Below are 23,186 nucleotides of genomic sequence, written 5' to 3'. Positions count from 1 at the left end.
TAACATCCCTGACTCGGTCTCCTATAAGGGGATGGCTAGATTATTTTCAGAAATGGAGTATGTGGATATTTGGAGACAGAGAAATCCTTTAATTAGACAATATTCATGCTACTCAATGTCACACCATTCCTTGTCAAGGACTGACTTGGCAATTGGAACAGAATCTCTGAATCCGTTAATTCACGAAGTGAAATATTTACCCAGGGAAATCTCAGGCCATTCTCCGATATGTGTGCAATTGAGAACAGGGGGAATAGAGGGGACAATGAAATGCCCGTGATGATTGAATCCATAATGGCTAATGTTTGTGGGTAATTCTTTAAAAGAGGATCTGATAGAATTTTTTTAAATAAACGAGGGATCAACATCAAAAATCAAGATGGATAAGTGGATGGAGAAATTTCATCTAAGCCCGAATCAGACATTACAATTGGAACAAATTAGACGCTCTATCATGAGTCACCTGAAAGACACCTCCCTAGAAATTACTACTAATGACTTTGATAGCTTAGTGAGGGCCACGAGGACATCATCATCTATCTCTTTCTTATACAATGCAATGAGGGATGTGATGTTGGGAGTAAATCCTGAAATTTTTTTCAAACATTGAAAAAAAATTGAAACGATCAAGCCATTGGAGTTAAGATAAGAGAAGGTTCGGGAAAAACCTGTAAAGCAATAACTAATGAGTTGTGGAGGGAAACCCAATTTAAGATCATTTATAAAGCAAGACACGCCTTTGATATCCCAAAAACGCCTCTTAAACCTGATAGAATTACTTATTGTCCTAAATGTAAAACCCCTTCTACGGACTTATTACATGGACTTTGGCTGTGTCCAAAACTACGAATCTTTTGGGAGGCTATTCTATATTGCGTTAAAGAAATGTGGAACTTTACAACACAACTCCCTCTTATGATGATATTGTTTCACTACTGGCCTAGAGAGAAAACGAAAGAAGGAAGTTCTCAGTTTAAGATCCCCCCATTATTCTATGTTTTGGTTCTATTGGCAAAGCGTATGTTACTAGGCTGCTGGTTGGAACCTTCAATCCCGACTTTACAGGATTTCATCTCACAATTAAAAAATCTATTATCTAGAAAGAATAGAAGCAGGAAAAAATAAGAAACTCACGAGCAAATAATTTGTGAAATGGAAAAACTTTTATTGGAAAACACTGTAATCAAGAAGAAATCACATATTGTAACGTCGTTTGTTAACTCTGTTTGGTGTCACACTGAGAAATTGAGTGGATCCCTAAGAAAACTCCTACAAGACTCAACAGATGATTCTGCAAATATTGTCTGATACATAAGAATCTATTGGGAAAAGTAATAGATATTAGAACATAATGAGAAACCAACTTGCATAAAGGTGTGAAATGATTAGACAAAGATTAATAATCAATAGCATGTAGATCAGGGAAAGGAAGGAGGATGAGAATAAGAACAAATTAGAAAGGAAGGATTGGTCTATTTCACAGCGTATGGCTGAAAGCTCAAGAATCAACAGCAAGACTCATTTGGATTGATTTTTTCTTGTGTTTATGTTTGGATGTGTTTTGAATTATCTTTACAATAAAACCAATAAAATGTTAAAAAAAAGTTAATAATAATAATAAAACTATGGGAGGCCATGGAGGCCGATGTAAGAGGAACACTTATAAGAGATATTATTAGATACAAAGATAAAATTAAAGAATTCACACAAGATCTCCCAAATGGGATACAACAGGCTGAGGTGCAATACACCCTAAACCCGTCAGATGGTAATAGCCGGGAGTAAGAGGCAGCTCAGAGATTATTTCATGATCATCTTATCTCGAAGGCAGAAAACAAGCAGTTCTTTACAAAGCAAAAATATTTTGAACAGGGGAAAATGTGGGGCATCTTCTTTCTACCGTACATAAATCACAAGACATAAATAATAAATAAATAAAAATAAATAAAAGAGGGTCCATCTGATGTCACTCAGTTGATTACGGAAAATGGAGACGCCACATCAGGAAACAATGTGCTAAATGCCTTTCATACTTACTATTCTAGTATTTATGAATCAAGATTTAGAGGTAATGAGGACGAACTTGGATTGTTTCTTGAGGATATAAAATTACCTAAGTTTAAAGAGGAAAGTAGCTCCTACCTAGAAAACCCACTGACAATGTCTGACCTTGAGGATGCATTACAGTCCCTTGGTAATGAAAAGGCACCGGCTCTGATCGACTGCTATGTGAATTTTTTAAAAAATATAAGGATCTCCTAATCCCTAAACTATTAGATACTTTTAATGAAGCATTGGAATCAGGTCACACACCAAAATCTATGCTGTCATATCATCCCATTTTTCTTCTATCGGTAGACACTAAAATTATTGCAAAGGCCCTGGCAAATAGATTATTTCACATTATTACAGAGATTATTCATCAGGATCAATCAGGCTTTATGCCAAACTGGTTCACAGCAATGAATTTATTATAAGGCTTTTTTTGAATATTCAGAAATCAGATGTAATAATAGGACATAAAGCTATTCTTTCTTTCTCGCAAAGCGGCTAAAGCATTTGATGGCGTAGAATGGAAATACCTGTGGGAGGTTCTGAAAAGGTTTGGGGTCGGTCCCAAATTCCTATCATACATACAGGTTTTGTACTCGGGACCTCAGACTAAAATAAGAACTAACGGTCTCTTATCTGCTCCAATCGCGTTGGGGAGGGGCACACAGCAGGGATGCCCCCTGTCTCCCCTCCTTTCCGCGATGGCCATTGAACTTGTGGCCTGTATGTTGAGTGCTAGTCCGGATATTGTAGGCTTTAAATATGGTAACTTAGACGAATGATTTTCACTCTGTGCTGACGATTTACTGATAAATACAGGGTGGGCCTTTTATATGGATACACCTAAATTAAATGGGAATGGTTGGTGATATCAACTTCCTGTCTGTGGCACATTAGTATATGGGAGGGGGAAAACTTTTCCAGATGGGTGGTGACCATGGTGGCCATTTTGAAGTCTGCCATTTTGGATCCAACTTTATTTTTTTCAATGGGAAGAGGGTCATGTGACACATCAAACTTATTGAGAATTTCATAAGAAAAACAATGGTGTGCTTAGTTTTAACGTAACTTTATTCTTTCATGAGTTTTTTACAAGTTTATGACATCTTATAAAATGTGTTCAAAGTGCTGCCCATTGTGTTGGATTGTCAATGCAACCCTCTTCTTCCACTCTTGACACACTGATAGCAACACCGCAGAAGAAATGCTAGCACAGGCTTCCAGTATACGTTGTTTCAGATGCTGCATATTTTATTTCAAGCTAGGAAACATATTGCATCCAAATGGATTAACCCTTCACCTCCAGAAATTAGTGAACTCAAAAATAGAATAAATAATATTATCAGATTAGAAAAAGGGGTATATAAAAAACGAAACTCAATGAATACATTTGAGAAAATATGGGGCTTATGGTTGGATAAACCTGGAATGCCATCAAGGGGGTTATTGTTGGAGAGACAATGACTTATGGGAGAAGGGGGTATTGGTGAGGTCTAATGTTTCATTGTAATGTTAAGGAATTCCAATATACATGTGGTATGGGTAATATAGCACACCTATATGTGTATAGGATTATAATATTTATTACAATATTATGGTTATATAAGAGATTTCAAGAATGTGGAATGTTAATTGTAAGATATAGTAACTGCAAGTTATCAGACGGTAATGGGCAAGCTGAAAGGATATATAGGACAGATGCATGTATGTCATCCCTATGGTATGTTATTTTATTATTGTATGTACTGGTTTCTTGTTTTGTAAAAAAAAAAAAATGTATTGGATTAAAAAGAAAAAGATTAGGAAAAAGGCTTCTCCCCTGTGTGAGTTCTCTGGTGATTAACCAAAGCTGATTTCTGATTAAAACATTTCCGATATTCTGAACATGAAAAAGGCTTCTCCCCTGTGTGGGTTCTCTGGTGCTTAATCAAATCTGATTTCTGGTTAAAACATTTCCCACATTCTGAACATGAAAAAGGCTTCTCCCCTGTGTGAATTCTCTGGTGATTAACCAAAGTTGATTTCTGGATAAAACATTTCCCACATTCTGAACACGAAAAAGGCTTCTCCCCTGTGTGGGTTCTCTGGTGATTAACCAAAGCTGATTTATGGTTAAAACATTTCCCACATTCTGAACATGAAAAAGGCTTCTCACCTGTGTGGGTTCTCTGGTGGTTAACCAAAACTGATTTATGGCTAAAAAATTTCCCACATTCTGAACATGAAAAAGGCTTCTCCCCTGTGTGGGTTCTCAGGTGTATAACAACAGCTGATTTCCGGTTAAAATATTTCCCACATTCTGAACATGAAAAAGGCTTCTCCCCTGTGTGAGTTCTCTTGTGGCTATCAAGAATCATTTTACGATTAAAATATTTTCCACATTCTGAACATGAAAAAGGCTTCTCCCCTGTGTGAGTTCTCTGGTGCTTAACCAAAGCTGATTTATGGTTAAAACATTTCCCACATTCTGAACATGAAAAAGGCTTCTCCCCTGTGTGGGTTTTCTGGTGCTTCACAAAATCTGATTTCTGGTTAAAACATCTCCCACATTTGGAACAAAAAAATCTATTGTCCACTGTGTGAATTTTTTGATGTTTAAGAATAGACTTTTCGAGGGTAAAACTATTTCCATTTTCTGAAAATGTCTTCTTTGCTTTAGGAGCAGTTCGTTTTTTAATGCTTATTTTTTTATTTTGATTTTCCTTAGTAGTCGGTAATGAATCAGAAGACAGGATCTGTTTCAAATGATCAGATGACAGATCTTTGCTGTGAAGGGATGATGGTATATCTGGAGTAATGGCATTCACTTCAATTGTATCCTGTGGGATCTCAAGATCATCCGATTTAAAAATCTCCTGTCCCTCTGATCTCCTGGTACAGTCATCTGCCAAGAAAAAAAACACAATTATTAACTTTGAATAAAATATCCTTGAAATTTATATTTTTGAACATTTCTACTTAAAATTGTTGGTAGAAATGACAAGTTATTGACAGAATGACAGTTCACAGTCTAATAGAAAACCTCATAGAATAAACTAGTGGAGCGTAGTGTTGAACTGTTTGTTCATTCTGCCTCCAAAATATGGAATAAGAAGACATCAAAAAATATTATGTAGGCGAAAATTATACCAATAAAAACTTCTACTTATCAATAAACCAATCCAGCAATATCCGCACTCCCAAAGTCAAATCTACCCCTCGTTCTGAGCCTTGCAGTGCGCCCAAACCACATTTAGCATCCATGTATTTGGCATTACTATAGTGAGAAGAACCCACTTAATTGATGGTGTGTGTCCCCTGGAGCATAATCTGGGCACTATGTGTTGGGTAATGAAATGATATATTTGTAATTTTCACTCTCCATCATCCACTGTGTGCTAATTTCCGGAAAGTGCCTGTGGAGTCAAAATAGTCACTACTCCTATAGATTATTTCACTGAGGGTTATAATTTCCAAAATGGAGCCACTTTATGAGAATTTCTACTGCTCTGGTTTTCTGCCATTTTGTCATATTAGGGCTTCTGTAAATGGTGTGTTCCATCTCCTCTGGGATCTGCTCCTGCAACGTCTGATTCTCTCACCAGGAGCCGCCTTATTCATCCTGCAGGCGGCGCTGGTGATGGAGGAGACGTCAGAACCAGAAGCTCTGGGCGGTGCAGGCTCTGTCCAGCCACTAAGATTAGGGTGCCTGGGACCTGTAGTACCATCCAGTCTGGCAGTATGGGTGTGTGTGCTGTCCAGCTGGAGTAATCTGCTCCCTGCTTCAGTCATTTGGAAAGCACCGCACCCTACTAAAGCTGGAAGCATATTGCCGGAAGCTGCCAGATACAGCCTTGTTCTCCTCTGGTTCAGTCCTCTGTGCTCAGCTCCCGGCTTGTGGATTTGCTTCCTGTTGTGACCTCGGCCCATTTACTGACTACTCTTGTGTCTTCTGATTTTGTATTTTCTCTGCCCTCCTGGTTCTGACCCGGCTACCTGACTATACTTCTTGGGTTTAAAGGGTGATGAGCAAGACAATCCCTGGGATCTGGAAAATGGAGTAGATAGTGCCAAGCCTGTTCATGGTGACCATCTTTTGAGCTGCCAGGTGACCATGAACAGTGGCCCCAATACATTGTGTCTGCAAACTATCCCAGCACGATCTGCATTCAAATAGCTAAATGGCGCTCCTTCCCTTCTTAACCTGCCATGTGCCCAGACAGTAGTGTACAGCTGTATACAGGGGATTGTCGGATTCAAGAAAAGATTGAAAATAATTTGTGAGGTCCATTTGTTTCCTATTATCCTTTGTGAAGAATCTCAAAGTTATCACCACATAAAGTGACACACGTCAGAATTGAAAATGGTTCCTGATTAGGAACAGAAAACTGGCTGCAGGAAGGGGTTAAATCAGAGTATTTTGGGCACTAACTGCTGTAGTCAAAAACTGTGAGTATAGACAATAACACATCTACTGAAATGATCAAACTCAACAGTCTCCATCAGTAAGTAGTGAGTAACTAGTGGTGAAACCTCTCTGGGGTAATTATAATAATAATAATGTTTATTTTTAAAGCGCCAACATATTCCGCAGCACTTTACAAATTTTAGGGGGGACTTAGACAGACAATACAGAATAAGCATATCTCATATCGAAAGGAGTGAGGGTCCTGCTCGCAAGTTTACAGTCTATGAGGAAGTGGGGGAGACACAAAAGGTAGAATGTACATATATTATATAATGCAGCCTTGATATACTGAATAGGATAAATAATACATGGACTGGTCGCCAGCCAGTATGTGTGCAGTCCTGACCGAGGCTATTATGTGCATGATTGGTATGAACCTGAAATTGAAGAAGATTTTAATATGGGGGAAAACTGAGACGGACAACTGGGATGGACAGATAGTGTGTGGAGGCGATACGCCAGTCTAAAGAAATGGGTTTTTAGGGTCCACTTGAAACTGTGGGTATTGGGAATTATAGTATGGGACTCGGTGGTTCTTCATTATTTAAACTATGATAACGGCCAATATTTTCTGTGAGATGACTTTCAAGAAAAAATATTAGACATTGAAAGAGAACTTTTTCTAATAGTGCAGAGCTGAGGTGTCTTAAATATAGACCTCGGGCATTGGGAAGAGGTAATGGAGACCTACTTTTAAAGACTACCAGGGAGTTACAGAGACACATAAGTGAGTCAGGCCGATCCCACCACAATAAAGCTATCATACAAAATGAACCTGGAAAAAAATACAGAATAAAAGATATGTTACATCCCTAACAACGTATTTATCAGGGGAGAGCTCCAACACTAAATCGGAGTGGCACACATTTATGGTGGACCATTGGAGCTACTATGAGTCCTGACCAGAAGAGTAGAGAAAGCATTAGCGCCCCCATTTCAGGAGAGATTGTGCAGTAATCTGAATTCCTTAGGATTGAAAACATAATGGAATTTATGACGCGGAGTGAATCCATGAAACCAGGGCTGGAGCCAACACATCTCCTGCAGACGTGAATAAATGTATATTACAGCCATCAGCCACGCACAGCTTAGAGATATATCATGGCACAGGTGTAATGTTTTCTGTATTGTTTATCACAATCCTGTTTGAAGTTAGTTGGTTTTAAAAGAAATTGAAAAGTCAGGATAAAGGGAAACTCTGTTGTACAGAAATTCACACTTGGCCCTCACTGCACATTTAATGTTGTTGATCATAAAAGTGAAGTTTGTCCAGAAAGACTGGACCTGGTCTTGTAGGGATCATATGAGCACATTCAGCAGCACAGAAGGGAGAGAAGGTAGATTCATCCAATAAGATAACAGGGATCTAGGAAGCCGACAGCATCATTACCCTCCGCTTTCTCTTACAGGCCCATCATAATTTGTCTTCAAGTAATTTTCTCACTTGTCAGCACATTCTACGTACGATGTAATTTGGCTTTGTAGTTTACAGATCTGGGCAGGTAATGGTCAGCGTCTACTAATCCCAGGGAGTAGGTGGATCCTCCAGGTTGTAAGTTCTACAGAAAAGTTCTTTCACAATTACACAAAGTAATGTGAACATTTTTGGATGGCGGAAAATGTTTTGGTCTAGAGGTAAAATGGTGATCACACGATTATAACATGGCTGGACTACACCACCGATAAAGCAGCCACAGCCGGTGATTGAGAAGAATCCGTGACTTCTCTGCATTTAGCGGTTACTACTCACCTGGGTAGTCATATGTAGGAATCTCCTCTTTACACCGCTCATCACCCCTCACATATGTCTCTGTAGTATTAATATGGGTCAGATCTTCACCCTGAAACAAATATTGTAAAAGTCACAGACGGAGAAGTCACATCTATGATCAGCTCTAATCCTGCCATCTCCACCGTTATCATTACACAAGTATAAAACATATAATACTGGTGGATAAAACAAGACTGAACACAAGACCTTCACAGCCATCTACACATCATAGGGGAGATCTCCTGACACCTTCTCTCCGTCTACCTGATGATCCTGAGGAACATTGGGGTCTTCTTGTTTACAGTCCTGTGGAAGAAGAGGACGGGGACATCTCTCTGGTGTTATTCTCTTACCGGATAGATCTGGATGAAACACATACAGGGACTGAATTCGTTCTTTACATACAGATAATTATGGGCCGTGTGTATTTAGTCCTGTCTATTACCTGGTGATGTGAGGGGCTGGGGAACCTCCATCATGATGTCCCTGTACAGATCTTTATGTTCTTCTAAATACTCCCACTCCTCCATGGAGAAATAGACAGCGACATCCTGACACCTTATAGGAACCTGACACATACAATGATACCGTCATCCCCCCGATCCCTTCATAGCCTTACTGTATAATGTCCCAGCATTCCCAGCAGTGTCACCTCTCCAGTCAGCAGCTCAATCATCTTGTAGGTGAGTTCTAGGATCTTCTGGTCATTGATGTCCTCATGTATCAGGGGGTGAGGTGGAGGCCCCGTGATTGGGCTTATGGGTCTTTCCCATCCCTCAGACACAGGGTCCTGACAGAGCTCACTAGAGGTCTTCTTCACTACAGTGTAATCCTGGTTATGGAGAGACACATTAATAAATCTCCCTCCAGACATTTCCGGAGTCCTCACCTCTCCAGTTCTGTCCATCTGTAGATAAGAATGATGTAATGTGACGTCATCAGAATCTCTCACCTCTCCAGTAAGCCGGAAGAGGATCTCTAGGGTGAGGTGTAATATCCTCTCCACCATCTTCTTTCTGTCTCTATCCATTCTTCTCTAGGAAAATTATATAGATAAATTATTAGTATCTCATATTGTGGGAATCTGAGTGGATTGAAGATGAGTTGGTGTAAAATATATAAAATTCTGTGTAATAAAAAAAATTAATAGCATTATGATGCCGGTATAAAGCAATAATGTGGTAGAGCACATCATACATCTTCAGGTCATACAGAGATACCGATGTGCTATTGACGCGCCCCCTGGGCCGTGGGGTACTCGGTGCCGGGCCAGTTGTTGCTATGGGAGATGTCACAGTGGCGGTGACCCAGGGCGGTCATTCAATAAGGGAATATTTACAGGGGATTTATGTACAAAGTTCATGACGCCACTTGTGGAATGCGGCTAAAGGAGCTGCCGCTGCGGAGCAGGTCCTCTGGAGCTGATGTTACTGCAGCAGGGATGTTGTGGCTCTCCACAGGTAGAGCTTAGCTCCAGGGCAGTGTTGATGTTATAGGTTATGCTGGGCGCTGTAGTGCAGGGGGTGATGGCGCAGGCAATAATCACAGAGACAGTGGGGTGCAGTCTTCCAAGTTTACTCACAGTTCTTAAGTTCCTCAGGTTGCACTGTCCAGCTTACAGCCTCCCACGTCGCGCTGCGTTCACCAAGCAGGGGTTCAGCAATCCCCCAGATAATTCAGGAGCACTTAACGGGACCCCCTTCTGTGTGCCTTTCTCAGTCGTCTTCCTGCACTGGCTCTCACCCTCCTGCCCTGCGCCTCGCAATCAGTGTCCCAATCCAGTAGCCTCGGGTCTTGTCGGGCGACCTGCAGTCCCCTGGACCCTCTGTGGCCCCCTTCTCGGCGATATAATTGCAGATGTGGCCACTGCACATTGCAAGTATAGCAGCCTCCGGTTCCTAGCTGAGCTTTGTAATTCTCCACTAGTTAAGGGGCCGGTCCCCTCTGCGGCTTGATCCCTTCACCGCCTGGCAGATTCGTGCGTACGGGTGGATTCCAGCACTTCCCGTACCCCTGGGATCCCTTCTTCTGTTCCTGGAGCCTTTCTCCTGCTCCCGCTCCTCTTCCCTCTCTCTCTCTCTTCTCTCTCAGTTCTGGGCCTCTCACTAGGCCCGCCTCCGGAGCAGAACTGCTGCAGAGCCTCTGCTCCACACACTCTCCTCCTCTGACTGAACTGTCTTTCTAAGATGGCTCCCCTTTTTATACAGCTACTGAAGTGCTCCCCTAATCTACGTCCTCCACCCACACCCACTACATGGTTCCCCCTCACTTGGTTCTCCTCCACTCCAGCCAAGGGAAGTGGCGCAGCAAGAACCAGAGACATCTTGCCCCCCCCCCGGCTGGCCTGGAGTGGTGTGTTGGATGCAGGTGTTAGGGTCCCGGGCAGCACTCCATTCTTACCTGAGAGTGAATGCTTGATCACAATATTCTTGGACTATGAATAACTAAAGGATGGTATATGTTTGTGTATAACAATTTTTTGGACTATTAAAAGGACGGCTGAATAAACTATATTCTTTTTGCACAATCTGCATTGTCCATATCCTATTTTTCCAATGGTGTGCCGAGGTTTTCTTCCATATTATTAGACTTTACATTACCTCTGAGCACCCATTTTTACACTGAGCGACCCCTCATTTTGTATCTTACCTGAGAGTGAGATACCACACCTCTGGGTGAGATGCAGTACCTCTGTGGCGACTGAACCCGCAGGGGTGCCACACTATCCGTTGGGATTACGGAAGTTATAAAATAATTCAGGTAATTTAACAATATAAAGAACGCACCAGTCTTTGTACAGCCAATAAAATATGTTAATGGTTTATTTGTACACATCTCATCACTCCACGATAAGTTCTGGAAAGTGCTTCTATCTCCACCGGCTACTCTACACTGTGTGCACAATTATTAGGAAATTTCTATTTTTGATCATTACTTTTATTATTTAGGTTATGTGCCCACGATGCAGAAATGCTCCGGATTTTTCCTGAGCATTTCTGCATCTCCCTAGCAGAAAAAACGCATGCGGATTGTACATGTGGATTGTACATGCGGATTGTACATGCGTTTTTCCTGCCAGGGACAAGCGGATGTGAAGCTTTCTTCGCATGCATTTCCGCATGCGGGTTGACAAGCGCTTTCCAGGCGATTTTAGCATCACCTGGAAAGTGCTTGACAACTTGGTCACACTATATAAATCCATGCAAATGGCATGGATTTATATAGTGTGACCGAAAGAATGGTAAAATAAATCTATACTTACCTTCTGATGGCCCCGCAGTCTTGCTTCGCTCCGTCCTGGCTGCAGGCAGATCGCGGTACACTGAAGGACCTGCCGTCACATGACTATGATGTCAGCGCAGGTCCTCCAGTCCACCGTGAGTTGGCGGCATGGGAGGACGAGCGCAGCGGGGGCCGTCAGAAGGTAAGTATAACATTTATTTTTTATTTTATTCTTTTTTTCACAGGTACTATGGTACCCGGGTCCGGAGGAGAGTCTCCTGTCCTCCACACCCGGGTACCATCTGCACATTGAACACATGTGCTTATCTAGTGAAGCGGAATACATGCGTTCCAATGCAAGTCAATGGCAGCGAAAACGCAGCGCTTCCGCAAAATAATTGGTAGTGCTGCATTTTATTCCGCAATGATAATCCGCAGCGGAAATTTCCGCAGCATGTGCACAGCACATGCGGATTATCATTGGGGAACATGGCAGGCCTTCTACCATGCGTTTTTTAAGCGTTTCTGCAGCATTTTTGCCACTGCGGAAATGCTTAAAAAACGCATTGTGGGCACACAGCCTTAACATCTCCAGTGCTGTTGGTCAATCCAAAGGGTAATAAACCTGAAACCTGAATATTTAAGAAAGTAAAAGTGAGGTGTTGTCTTAGCAGAATATCTGTGTCCAGAATTATTATGCAACTATATGAAAAATGTAAATTTTCCATCTTAATTGTTTATTTTCATCTGTTATAGAATACATTTCTGACATTTAATAAATACAGTTATATGAAAAAGTTTGGGCACCCCTATTAATCTTAAGCTTAATGTTTTATAAAAATTGGTTTTTTTGCAACAGCTATTTCAGTTTGATATATGTAATAATTGTTGGACACAGTAATGTTTCTGCCTTGAAATTAGGTTTATTGTACTAACAGAAAATGTGCAATCTGCATTCAAACAAAATTTGACAGGTGCATAAGTATGGGCACCTCACCAGAAAAGTTTAATATTTAGTAGATCCTCCTTTTGCAAAAATAACAGCCTCTAGTCGCTTCCTGTAGCTTTTAATGAGTTCATGGATCCTGGATGAAGGTATTTTTGACCATTCCTCTTTACAAAACAATTCCAGTTCAGTAAAGTTTGATGGTCGCCTTGCATGGACAGCCCTCTTCAAATGATCCCACAGATGTTCAATAATATTCAGGTTTGGGGACTGGGATGGCCATTCCAGAACATTGTAATTGTTCCTCTGCATGAATGCCTGAGTAGATTTGGAGCGCTGTTTTGGATCATTGTCTTGCTGAAAGATCCATCCCCTGCATAACTTCAACTTTATCACTGATTCTTGAACATTATTGTCAAGAATCTGCTGATACTGAGAGAAATCCATGCGTCCCTCAACTTTAACAAGATTCCCGGTGCCGGCATTGGCCACACAGCCCCAAAGCATGATGGAACCTCCACCAAATTTTACTGTGAGTAGCAAGTGTTTTTCTTGGAATGCTGTGTTTTTTTGCCGCCATGCATAACGCCTTTTTGTATGACCAAACAACTCAATCTTGGTTTCATCAGTCCACAGGACCTTCTTCCAAAAAGAAATTGGCTTCTCCAAATGTGCTTTTGCATACCTCAGCCGACTCTGTTTGTGGCGTGCTTGCAGAAACGGCTTCTTTCGCATCACTCTCCCATACAGCTTCTCCTTGTGCAAAGTGCGTTGTATAGTTGACGCCATCTGCAGCAAGTTGCACAGTGACACCATCTGCAGCAAGTTGATGCTGCAGCTCTCTGGAGGTGGTCTGAGGATTGTCCTTGACTGATCTCACCATTCTTCTTCTCTGCCTTTCTGATGTTTTTCTTGGCCTGCCACTTCTGGCCTTAACAAGAACTGTCCCTATGTTCTTCCATTTCCTTACTATGTTCCTCATAGTGGAAACTGACAGGTTAAATCTCTGAGACAGCTTTTTGTATCCTTCCCCTGAACAACTATGTTGAATAATCTTTGTTTTCTGATCATTTTACAGTTGTTTTGAGGAGCCCATGATGCCACTCTTCAGAGGAGATTCAAACAGGAAAACAACTTGCAAGTGGCCACTTTAAGTAGCTTTTCTCATGATTGCATACACCTGGCTATGAAGTTCAAAGCTCAATGAGGTTACAAAACCAAAAAGGGGCTTTAGTAAGTCAGTAAAAAGTAGGTAGGAGTATTTAAAACACGAAAATGATAAGGGTGCCCATACTTATGCACCTGACAAATTTTGTTTGAATGCAGATTGCACATTTTCTGTTAGTACAATAAACCTCATTTCAAGGCAGAAACATTACTGTGTCCAACAGTTATTACATATATCAAACTGAAATAGCTGTTGCAAAAACACCAATTTTTATAAAACATTAAGCTTAAGATTAATAGGGGTGCCCAAACTTTTTCATATAACTGTATATATCAGTGACCAATATAGCCACCATTCTTCTCAACACCAGTGATAAGCCACCCATCCATGGAGTCAATTAGTTTCTTACTCTGTTGACATTCATCTTTGTGGGCAGAACCAACCATAGTCCCAGACACTGATCAGAGAGGGGACTGTTCTCCTTCACCATAAATCTCGAGTTTAAGAAAAGCTCGAAAGTTCTCAGGAAGGTTTAGGTCCAGAGAGGAAAAAGTCATGTCATTAGTCTTTCATCTTTAACACCTTTCTGGGCACTGAGCAGTGAAGACTTCGATGCTGCGATTGAGCATTGTCCTGCAGAACAATCCTGTTTTTTTTTTAAAGATGTAGATTTTTTCTGTACCTCTGTTTAAAGTGTCTTCTAAAAACTGGCAGAAGGTTTTTGAGTTGATTTTGCATCTATCTTCAACTTGAAAAGGTCCAACTAGCTCATCTGTAATAATACCAGCCCATAGCAGTTCCCACCTCCACCTCGCTAGAGTCGGAGTCGAAGTCGAGGTCTGTGCCCATTACTGATCCAGCCACGGGCCCATCCATCTGGTCCGTCAAAAGTCACTCTCATCAGTCCATAAAACCTTTGAAAAATCTGTCTTCCGCTATTTCTTGGCCAAGTCATTTCTTGTGTCTTGTTCAGTGGTGGTTGGTATTCAACCCCGGCCTTGTCTCTGAGCACTGAACACCTAGTTCTTCTGGGCCTCCAGGGAAGCTGCAGTTCTGGAATAGGACAGCACAAGAGGATAATATCTTCCTGGTCGCTTCACATTTGAGTCTTCTGAAATCTTTTGCAGTTAATGCTATTCTTTTTTTTTTCTTTTGTGACCCTATACATTTTGAAGGTTCTGTGATCACACCCAATATCTGAGCAATTTAAGGAGTGTTGCATCCCTCTGTAAGACTTAACCATTTTTGAGTTTTTATAGTCAGTTAAAACTCTTTTTGGCCCATTTTGCCTGAGAAAAATAAGCTGCCTAATAATTGTACCCCCCTGACAAAGGGTTTCAATATCCATAGGCCACACACCCCTCATTACAATACACATCACCTGATCTACTTCATCCACTAAACATTTAAGTTTATACAGCTTGTATTTGGAAAATCTGTACAAAAATGATGATACAGTCAAAATATTCACTTGCCTAATAATTGCGCAGACAGTGTATGTTTCAAAGTGATCAAGAAAACTATTTTTTATTCTCACCTGCTATAAGCTATGGGTGCAATGTTCAGGAATCATCCCTCAATCCATAGAAAGTGGATTCCACATCTCACCCCTGACAAAGCCAAAAAGTGAAAATAGTTGGGCAATAATCTGAAGCTCGTCTCCATTGTGATTATGATATGTTATAAGCAAGTTTAAATCTCTCTGTTATTTCAATGTGTATTAGGGGTGCACTGTTTTTTTATGGTAATACAGAAAGAAACACTGGCATGGTGGCAACTAGCAGGGTGCAGTGTATGCTCAGGAGTTAATTTCTGGTGTTACAAAAAAATAAATTATTACAACCATATCCTGTAGATTACAGCAAAAGAGGAGAAGTGGTGTGGGGCACTAAAACTATGGGGGTAACAAAGATGAGGATCATTACTGTATATGGCAATGAGAGGGGGGGGCTAATACTTTATAGGGCACTATAGATGGTTATAGCACTATGTGGAAGCGTGGAAAAATTGGCAAGACACCTAAGGAGAGTAATGAAAAAAAAAAAATATAACATATATATTTATTTATTGTGAGGGGTCAGCTCTGTGGTAGGCGCTGGTTCACACAGGGATACAGTCCGTAGGTTCAAACAAACTGGTGGTTTATTAAATGTCCATAAACCAGGCAGGAAACAAAAATATCACAGCCTCTTTCAGGTTCCGAAAAGGTATAAAAGAAAAAAAAACACAAAATAGCAGTTCCATATAGAGCACGGCCTCAGCCATTTAAATGCAGATACCTTTACCTGCCTTCAGCAAGGTCTGAGCAGCACATGCAAGGCTTGCTCACCTTGCACAACACACAGACAGACAGACTGAGATAGGCGCAGCGGTCTTAAATCAGCCTTCCAAGACCTGGACTGGAAGTAAGTGAGCAGCCGTTCCCCCCCAGCTCTTTCAGCTGCTCATAAAACCCGGAACTTTAATCCGGGCCCATTAACTATCTCTCAGCACTATGTGTGCTGGAGCCTGCTTCTTCGGGTCCTGCATCACCGAAGCTTGGCACCTCGAGGACACATACCTTCCGTCCACAACCTGTCCAACTGCAACCTTACCTACCCTCCCACCCCCCTGCCCATTTACAGTACAGACCAAAAGTTTGGACACACCTTCTCATTTAAAGATTTTTCTGTATTTTCATGACTTTGAAAATTGTACATTCACACTGAAGGCATCAAAACTATGAATTAACACATGTGGAATTATATGCTTAACAAAATAGTGTGAAACAACTGAAAATATGTCTTATATTCTAGGTTCTTCAAAGTAGCCACCTTTTGCTTTGATGACTGCTTTGCACACTCTTGGCATTCTCTTGATGAGCTTCAAGAGGTAGCCACCAGAAATGGTCTTCCAACAATCTTGAAGGAGTTCCAAGAGATGCTTAACACTTGTTGGCCCTTTTGCCTTCACTCTGCGGTCCAGCTCACCCAAAACCATCTCGGCATGCTATTCCATCCGGTTTGCGTTTAGTTGGACTATCATTTATTTTTCAACAGGACAATGACCCCAAACACACCTCCAGGCTGTGTAAGGGCTATTTGACCAAGAAGGAGAGTGATGGGGTGCTACGCTAGATGACCTGGCCTCCACAGTCACCAGACCTGTACCTAATCGAGATGGTTTGGGGTGAGCTGGACCACAGAGAGGGATTTGAACCCAGGACCCCAGCGCTGCAAGGCTGCAGTGCTAACCACTGAGTCACCGTGCTGCCCAGTGCATTAAAAAAAATATTCGGTATTGCCATGTACATAACTGCCTGAATTAATAACATTTTGAAATATTTTTTCCCATATGGTGTAAATCAAAAAACTAGGAATAATGTTTTTGATCACCACAATTCCACATAAAAATGTAATAAAAAGCTATTAAAATGTCATATGTACGCCAAAATTGTATCAACAAAAAGAAGAAAACAAGAAATAATCATTGAAACCGGGCCATCGATGGATGAATGAAAATAGTTACAGGTCTAAGAAAATGGCGACACGAAAAAATTGTTAGATACAAAATTTTCAGCCCTGGTGACATCTTAACTGTAGCGCATTAGAGCGCTGCAGTCAACCACTGATCTCAGAACTGATGCCAATTTATTCATTACAGTTGAGATCAGTGATTGTCTGCGGTTGTCACACACGCTAAAGACATGACATAACCACTGCAGCCTATAAAGAAGACCCGAGCAGCAGCAGAGAGCCGACACTGGAGCAGGGGAAGGTGAGTAATGCTGATTATAGTATCTGTTACACAGGCTCGTAGATTGTGTACAGAAGATTGAAAGGGGAAACCTCTTTTATACTTTCTGCTGTTGGTTCAGGCACATTGTGATGTCCAAAGTTGTAATGAGCCTTAGCCTGAGGACAGACAGCAATAATGATGAGATGGCCTGAGAGCAGAGGGGAACGCTGAGGAGATTGTCTGAGGAAAGAGAGGAACGCTGAGGAGGCAGCCTGAGCAAAGAAAGGAGCGCTGAGGAGACAGCCAGAAAGTGGAGAAGAATGTTGAGGGGATGGCCTGAGGTTAGATATGAGCACCAGTGAGGTATCCAGACAGCAGAGAAGAAAGGAGATGGCCCGAATACAGAGAGGAGCGCTGAGGAGACAGCCTGAGAGCAGAGCACTGAGTAGAGGTTCAGAAAGCAGAGAGGAGCGCTGAAGAGATGACCTGAGGGTACAAAGGAGAGCTGAAGAGTGAGACTGAGCGTAAAGAGGAGCGCTGAGGAGACAGCCTGAGGGTAAAGAGAAGCACTCAGGAAACAGCCTGAAGGAAGAGATAAGTGCTAAGGAGACAGCCTGAGGTTAGAGATGAGTGCAAAGGAGGCAGCCTGAGAGCAGAGAGGAACACTGAGGAGACAGCCTATGTGTAGAGAGAAGAACTGAGGAGACAGCCTGGGAGCAAAGAAAAGCGATGAGGAGGCAGACTGAGGGCAGAGAGGAGTCCAGAGGAGATGGCCTGAGAGTAAAGAGGAGAGCTGAGGAGATGGACTGAGAGTAAAGAGGAGCGCTGAGGAGATGGCCTGAGAGTAAAGAGGAGCGCTAAGGAGATGGCCTGAGAGTAAAGAGGAGCGCTGAGGAGATGGCCTGAGCGTAAAGAGGAGCGCTGAGGAGATGACCTGAGAGTAAAGAGCAGCGCTGAGGAGATGGCCTGAGAGTAAAGAGGAGCGCTGAGGAGATGGCCTGAGAGTAAAGAGGAGCGCTGAGGAGATGGCCTGAGAGTAAAGAGTTGTGCTGAGGAGATGGCCTGAGCGTAAAGAGGAGCGCTGAGGAGATGGCCTGGGAGTAAAGAGGAGCACTGAGGAGATGGCCTGAGAGTAAAGAGTTGTGCTGAGGAGATGGCCTGAGAGTAAAGAGGAGAACTGAGGAGATGGCCTGAGAGTAAAGAGGAGAACTGAGGAGATGGCCTGAGAGTAAAGAGGAGCGCTGAGGAGATGGCCTGAGAGTAAAGAGGAGAACTGAGGAGATGGCCTGAGAGTAAAGAGGAGCGCTGAGGAGTTGGCCTGAGAGTAAAGAGGAGCGCTGAGGAGATGGCCTGAGAGTAAAGAGGAGCGCTGAGGAGATGGCCTGAGAGTAAAGAGTTGTGCTGAGGAGATGGCCTGAGAGTAAAGAGGAGAACTGAGGAGATGGCCTGAGAGTAAAGAGGAGCGCTGAGGAGATGGCCTGAGAGTAAAGAGGAGCGCTGAGGAGTTGGCCTGAGAGTAAAGAGGAGCGCTGAGGAGATGGCCTGAGAGTGAAGAGGAGCGCTGAGGAGATGGCCTGAGAGTAAAGAGGAGTGCTGAGGAGATGGCCTGAGAGTGAAGAGGAGCGCTGAGGAAATGGCCTGAGAGTAAAGAGGAGCGCTGAGGAGATGGCATGAGAGTAAAGAGGAGCGCTGAGGAGATGGCCTGAGAGTAAAGAGGAGCGCTGAGGAGATGGCCTGAGAGTAAAGAGGAGTGCTGAGGAGATGGCATGAGAGTAAAGAGGAGAGCTGAGGAGATGACCTGAGAGTAAAGAGGAGCGCTGAGGAGATGGCCGGAGAGTAAAGAGGAGCGCTGAGGAGATGGCCTGAGAGTAAAGAAGAGCGCTGAGGAGATGGCCTGAGAGTAAAGAGGAGCGCTGAGGAGATGGCCTGAGAGTAAAGAGGAGCGCTGAGGAGATGGCCTGAGCGTAAAGAGGAGCGCTGAGGAGATGACCTGAGAGTAAAGAGCAGCGCTGAGGAGATGGCCTGAGAGTAAAGAGGAGCGCTAAGGAGATGGCCTGAGAGTAAAGAGGAGCGCTGAGGAGATGGCCTGAGCGTAAAGAGGAGCGCTGAGGAGATGACCTGAGAGTAAAGAGCAGCGCTGAGGAGATGGCCAGAGAGTAAAGAGGAGCGCTGAGGAGATGGCCTGAGAGTAAAGAGGAGCGCTGAGGAGATGGCCTGAGAGTAAAGAGGAGCGCTGAGGAGATGGCCTGAGAGTAAAGAGTTGTGCTGAGGAGATGGCCTGAGAGTAAAGAGGAGCGCTGAGGAGATGGCCTGAGAGTAAAGAGGAGCACTGAGGAGATGGCCTGAGAGTAAAGAGTTGTGCTGAGGAGATGGCCTGAGAGTAAAGAGGAGAACTGAGGAGATGGCCTGAGAGTAAAGAGGAGAACTGAGGAGATGGCCTGAGAGTAAAGAGGAGCGCTGAGGAGATGGCCTGAGAGTAAAGAGGAGAACTGAGGAGATGGCCTGAGAGTAAAGAGGAGCGCTGAGGAGTTGGCCTGAGAGTAAAGAGGAGCGCTGAGGAGATGGCCTGAGAGTAAAGAGGAGCGCTGAGGAGATGGCCTGAGAGTAAAGAGTTGTGCTGAGGAGATGGCCTGAGAGTAAAGAGGAGAACTGAGGAGATGGCCTGAGAGTAAAGAGGAGCGCTGAGGAGATGGCCTGAGAGTAAAGATCAGCGCTGAGGAGTTGGCCTGAGAGTAAAGAGGAGCGCTGAGGAGATGGCCTGAGAGTGAAGAGGAGCGCTGAGGAGATGGCCTGAGAGTAAAGAGGAGTGCTGAGGAGATGGCCTGAGAGTGAAGAGGAGCGCTGAGGAAATGGCCTGAGAGTAAAGAGGAGCGCTGAGGAGATGGCATGAGAGTAAAGAGGAGCGCTGAGGAGATGGCCTGAGAGTAAAGAGGAGCGCTGAGGAGATGGCCTGAGAGTAAAGAGGAGCGCTGAGGAGATGGCATGAGAGTAAAGAGGAGAGCTGAGGAGATGACCTGAGAGTAAAGAAGAGCGCTGAGGAGATGGCCGGAGAGTAAAGAGGAGCGCTGAGGAGATGGCCTGAGAGTAAAGAAGAGCGCTGAGGAGATGGCCTGAGAGTAAAGAGGAGCGCTGAGGAGATGGCCTGAGAGTAAAGAGGAGCGCTGAGGAGATGGCCTGAGAGTAAATAGGAGCGCTGAGGAGATGGCCTGAGAGTAAAGAGGAGCGCTGAGGAGATGGCCTGAGAGTAAAGAGGAGCGCTGAAGAGATGGCATGAGAGTAAAGAGGAGCGCTGAGGAGATGACCTGAGAGTAAAGAGGAGCGCTGAGGAGATGGCCGAAGAGTAAAGAGGAGCGCTGAGGAGATGGCCTGAGAGTAAAGAGGAGCGCTGAGGAGTTGGCCTGAGAGTAAAGAGGAGCGCTGTGGAGATGGCCTGAGAGTGAAGAGGAGCGCTGAGGAGATGGCCTGAGAGTAAAGAGGAGCGCTGAGGAGATGGCCTGAGAGTGAAGAGGAGCGCTGAGGAGATGGCCTGAGAGTAAAGAGGAGCGCTGAGGAGATGGCCGGAGAGTAAAGAGGAGCGCTGAGGAGATGGCCTGAGAGTAAAGAGGAGCGCTGAGGAGATGGCCTGAGAGTAAAGAGGAGCGCTGAGGAGACGGCCTGAGAGTAAAGAGGAGCGCTGAGGAGATGGCCTGAGAGTAAAGAGGAGCGCTGAGGAGATGGCCTGAGAGTAAAGAGGAGCTCTGAGGAGATGGCCTGAGAGTAAAGAGGAGCGCTGAGGAGATGGCCTGAAAGTAAAGAGGAGCGCTGAGGAGATAGCCTGAGAGTAAAGAGGAGTGCTGAGGAGATGGCCTGAGAGTAAAGAGGAGCGCTGAGGAGATGGCCTGAGAGTAAAGAGGAGCGCTGAGGAGATGGCCTGAGAGTAAAGAGGAGCGCTGAGGAGATGGCCTGAGAGTAAAGAGGAGCGCTGAGGAGATGGCCTGAGAGTAAAGAGGAGCGCTGAGGAGATGGCCTGAGAGTAAAGAGGAGCACTGAGGAGATGGTCTGAGAGTAAAGAGGAGCACTGAGGAGATGGCCTGAGAGTAAAGAAGAGCGCTGAGAAGACCGACAAGAAATGCAGAGGAGATGGTCTGAGGATAGAGAGGAACACCGAGAAGACGGCCTAAGTGTAAAGGGGTCGTCCATTTACTTTATGTGTTGAGGGTAGAATTAAATGGTAATGGGTGTGGTTAGGGATTAGAGGAATGGTTATGTATGTGGCCTAAGATGTCATGATGTACAATCTATCCCTCTTTATCTTCTCTGACAGTTGGGTGGTCACACAAATGTAGAAATCTAATTGTTTTTGTAGCTGCAAAATGCAATTGAAATGTGTGAATAAAGTCTATAGAGAGAACCCCAATGGGGACAGTGATAATAATGTGTGTACAGCGCTGCGGAGAATGGAGGCGATATAGAGAATAATGGGGGATCTCCACATACCTCCACCTGCAGAGTCACCACCACATATATGGCTGCTCTGTGCGCACAGGACCTGTGATGAGGTCACAGGAGGGGAGGAGTCAGGGGTCACATGATCAGGGGCCTCAGTGGATGCAGGACTCTGCTGTACTCTGTAGAATGGAGTGCGTACAAATGTTTAGTGTGTGGTGAGCGTCTCTATTAGGTTATAGGCCAGACACTATTTACCTCACTTATCTGTGTGACTGGCGCCCTATATCGGCCTTATCCATTTGCACTTATAATACTATGCAGCCGCCCTTCCATGAACCATCGGTGTGAGTGGTTGTTTCATCTATTTTGCACCTGTGCTGACTCCGCCTTTATCATGGGGACTGTTGTGTCCTGCAGTGTAGTTGATATTGTGTCTGTCACGATTCCTCCGCTCAGTGTGTCTTGGACGCAGTGACAGCTCAGTCATCCAATCTAGTTCAGAGACTTGCTGAGCTGTCGGTACTTTGATTGACAGCTCAGCCGTGCAATCTGAGACTGGGAGGTGCTGAGTTTCCTTCAGGTGTTCCCTGTTCCTAGTGATTACCCAGCTACTTAGCTGAGCTGTAAGTCCCCGGTAGCTGCTGGTCGTAGCTTTCAGCTCAATGTGGTCTGTTCCCTCTGTGCTTTATGCTCTGAATTCAGACATTCTGATCTTCTGTTGCTGGACCCTGGCTTTCCCTATTGACCACCCGTTTGTATTACCCCTTTTGCCTTGACATACGCTGACCTTGGAATTCTGACTCTGGACTGTGACCTGACTAGGTCTTTGTCTCTTCCCTCTTTTTATACCCTCCTGGCTCTTGACCTCAAACTCCTTGACTATCCTGACTCACGGTTTTTCCATGAGAAGTGAGTCAGTGTAACAGCATCTTGGTTTTGGTAAATATGTCCGCCTTTTTTCTGTGATGTTTTTTGAATATGTGGTGGGAGAAAAAATAAATATTTCTAATACTGTGAGCTCTCATGGTATCACGTGCTAAGCGTCTCTGCTCTATGAGGACTGACGAAAGTTCAGTCTGAACTGTGTCCTATAGATTACAGCAAAGAGGATAAAAACAACCTCGTTACAGCTCATTCTAATGTCCAAGTACAGACTACAATGCATTGGCTGGCCGTGAGTCTCCTGACCTGAGCGTGACAGTCTCATATATTTCTATAATTGTGAGGTAAAAAATTAGAAAAGAAGCTTTATGGTGGGCGCTGTCATGCTGAAGACAAGGATGAGAAGGTGTAGAAAAACAACAAACATATTAAAAGATAGCAATGTGTTTCAAAATCGATCTGACATCTTCCTAGGACCATCATAAAGCTTTTTTCCTCATTTTTTGCCTACTTCTGTTGACTTCAACAGTGGAGAAGCAGTCTATACGAGGAA

The 23,186-nt window shown here is 43.7% G+C and overlaps 1 protein-coding gene across 1 annotated transcript; it reads right to left on the bottom strand.

The window, feature by feature from the left end:
* Positions 1–3,105: 3,105 nt before the first annotated feature.
* LOC141191540 (uncharacterized) lies at positions 3,106–21,849 on the bottom strand. The gene is made up of 7 exons (XM_073661435.1): positions 21,800–21,849; positions 9,223–9,306; positions 8,923–9,102; positions 8,716–8,839; positions 8,535–8,632; positions 8,250–8,340; positions 3,106–4,936 (listed from the first exon to the last, which is right to left on the bottom strand). Exons 2-7 carry the CDS (start codon positions 9,298–9,300, stop codon positions 3,852–3,854), a joined length of 1,656 nt encoding a protein of 551 aa, XP_073517536.1. The 5' UTR covers positions 9,301–9,306; positions 21,800–21,849; the 3' UTR covers positions 3,106–3,851.
* Positions 21,850–23,186: the final 1,337 nt, after the last annotated feature.

The sequence above is a fragment of the Phyllobates terribilis genome, unplaced genomic scaffold (assembly GCF_046119375.1).
Source record: "Phyllobates terribilis strain yellow unplaced genomic scaffold, ASM4611937v1 Scaffold_47__1_contigs__length_9908305, whole genome shotgun sequence".
Lineage (NCBI taxonomy): Eukaryota > Metazoa > Chordata > Amphibia > Anura > Dendrobatidae > Phyllobates > Phyllobates terribilis.
This window is presented reverse-complemented; position numbering and strand designations above follow the sequence as displayed.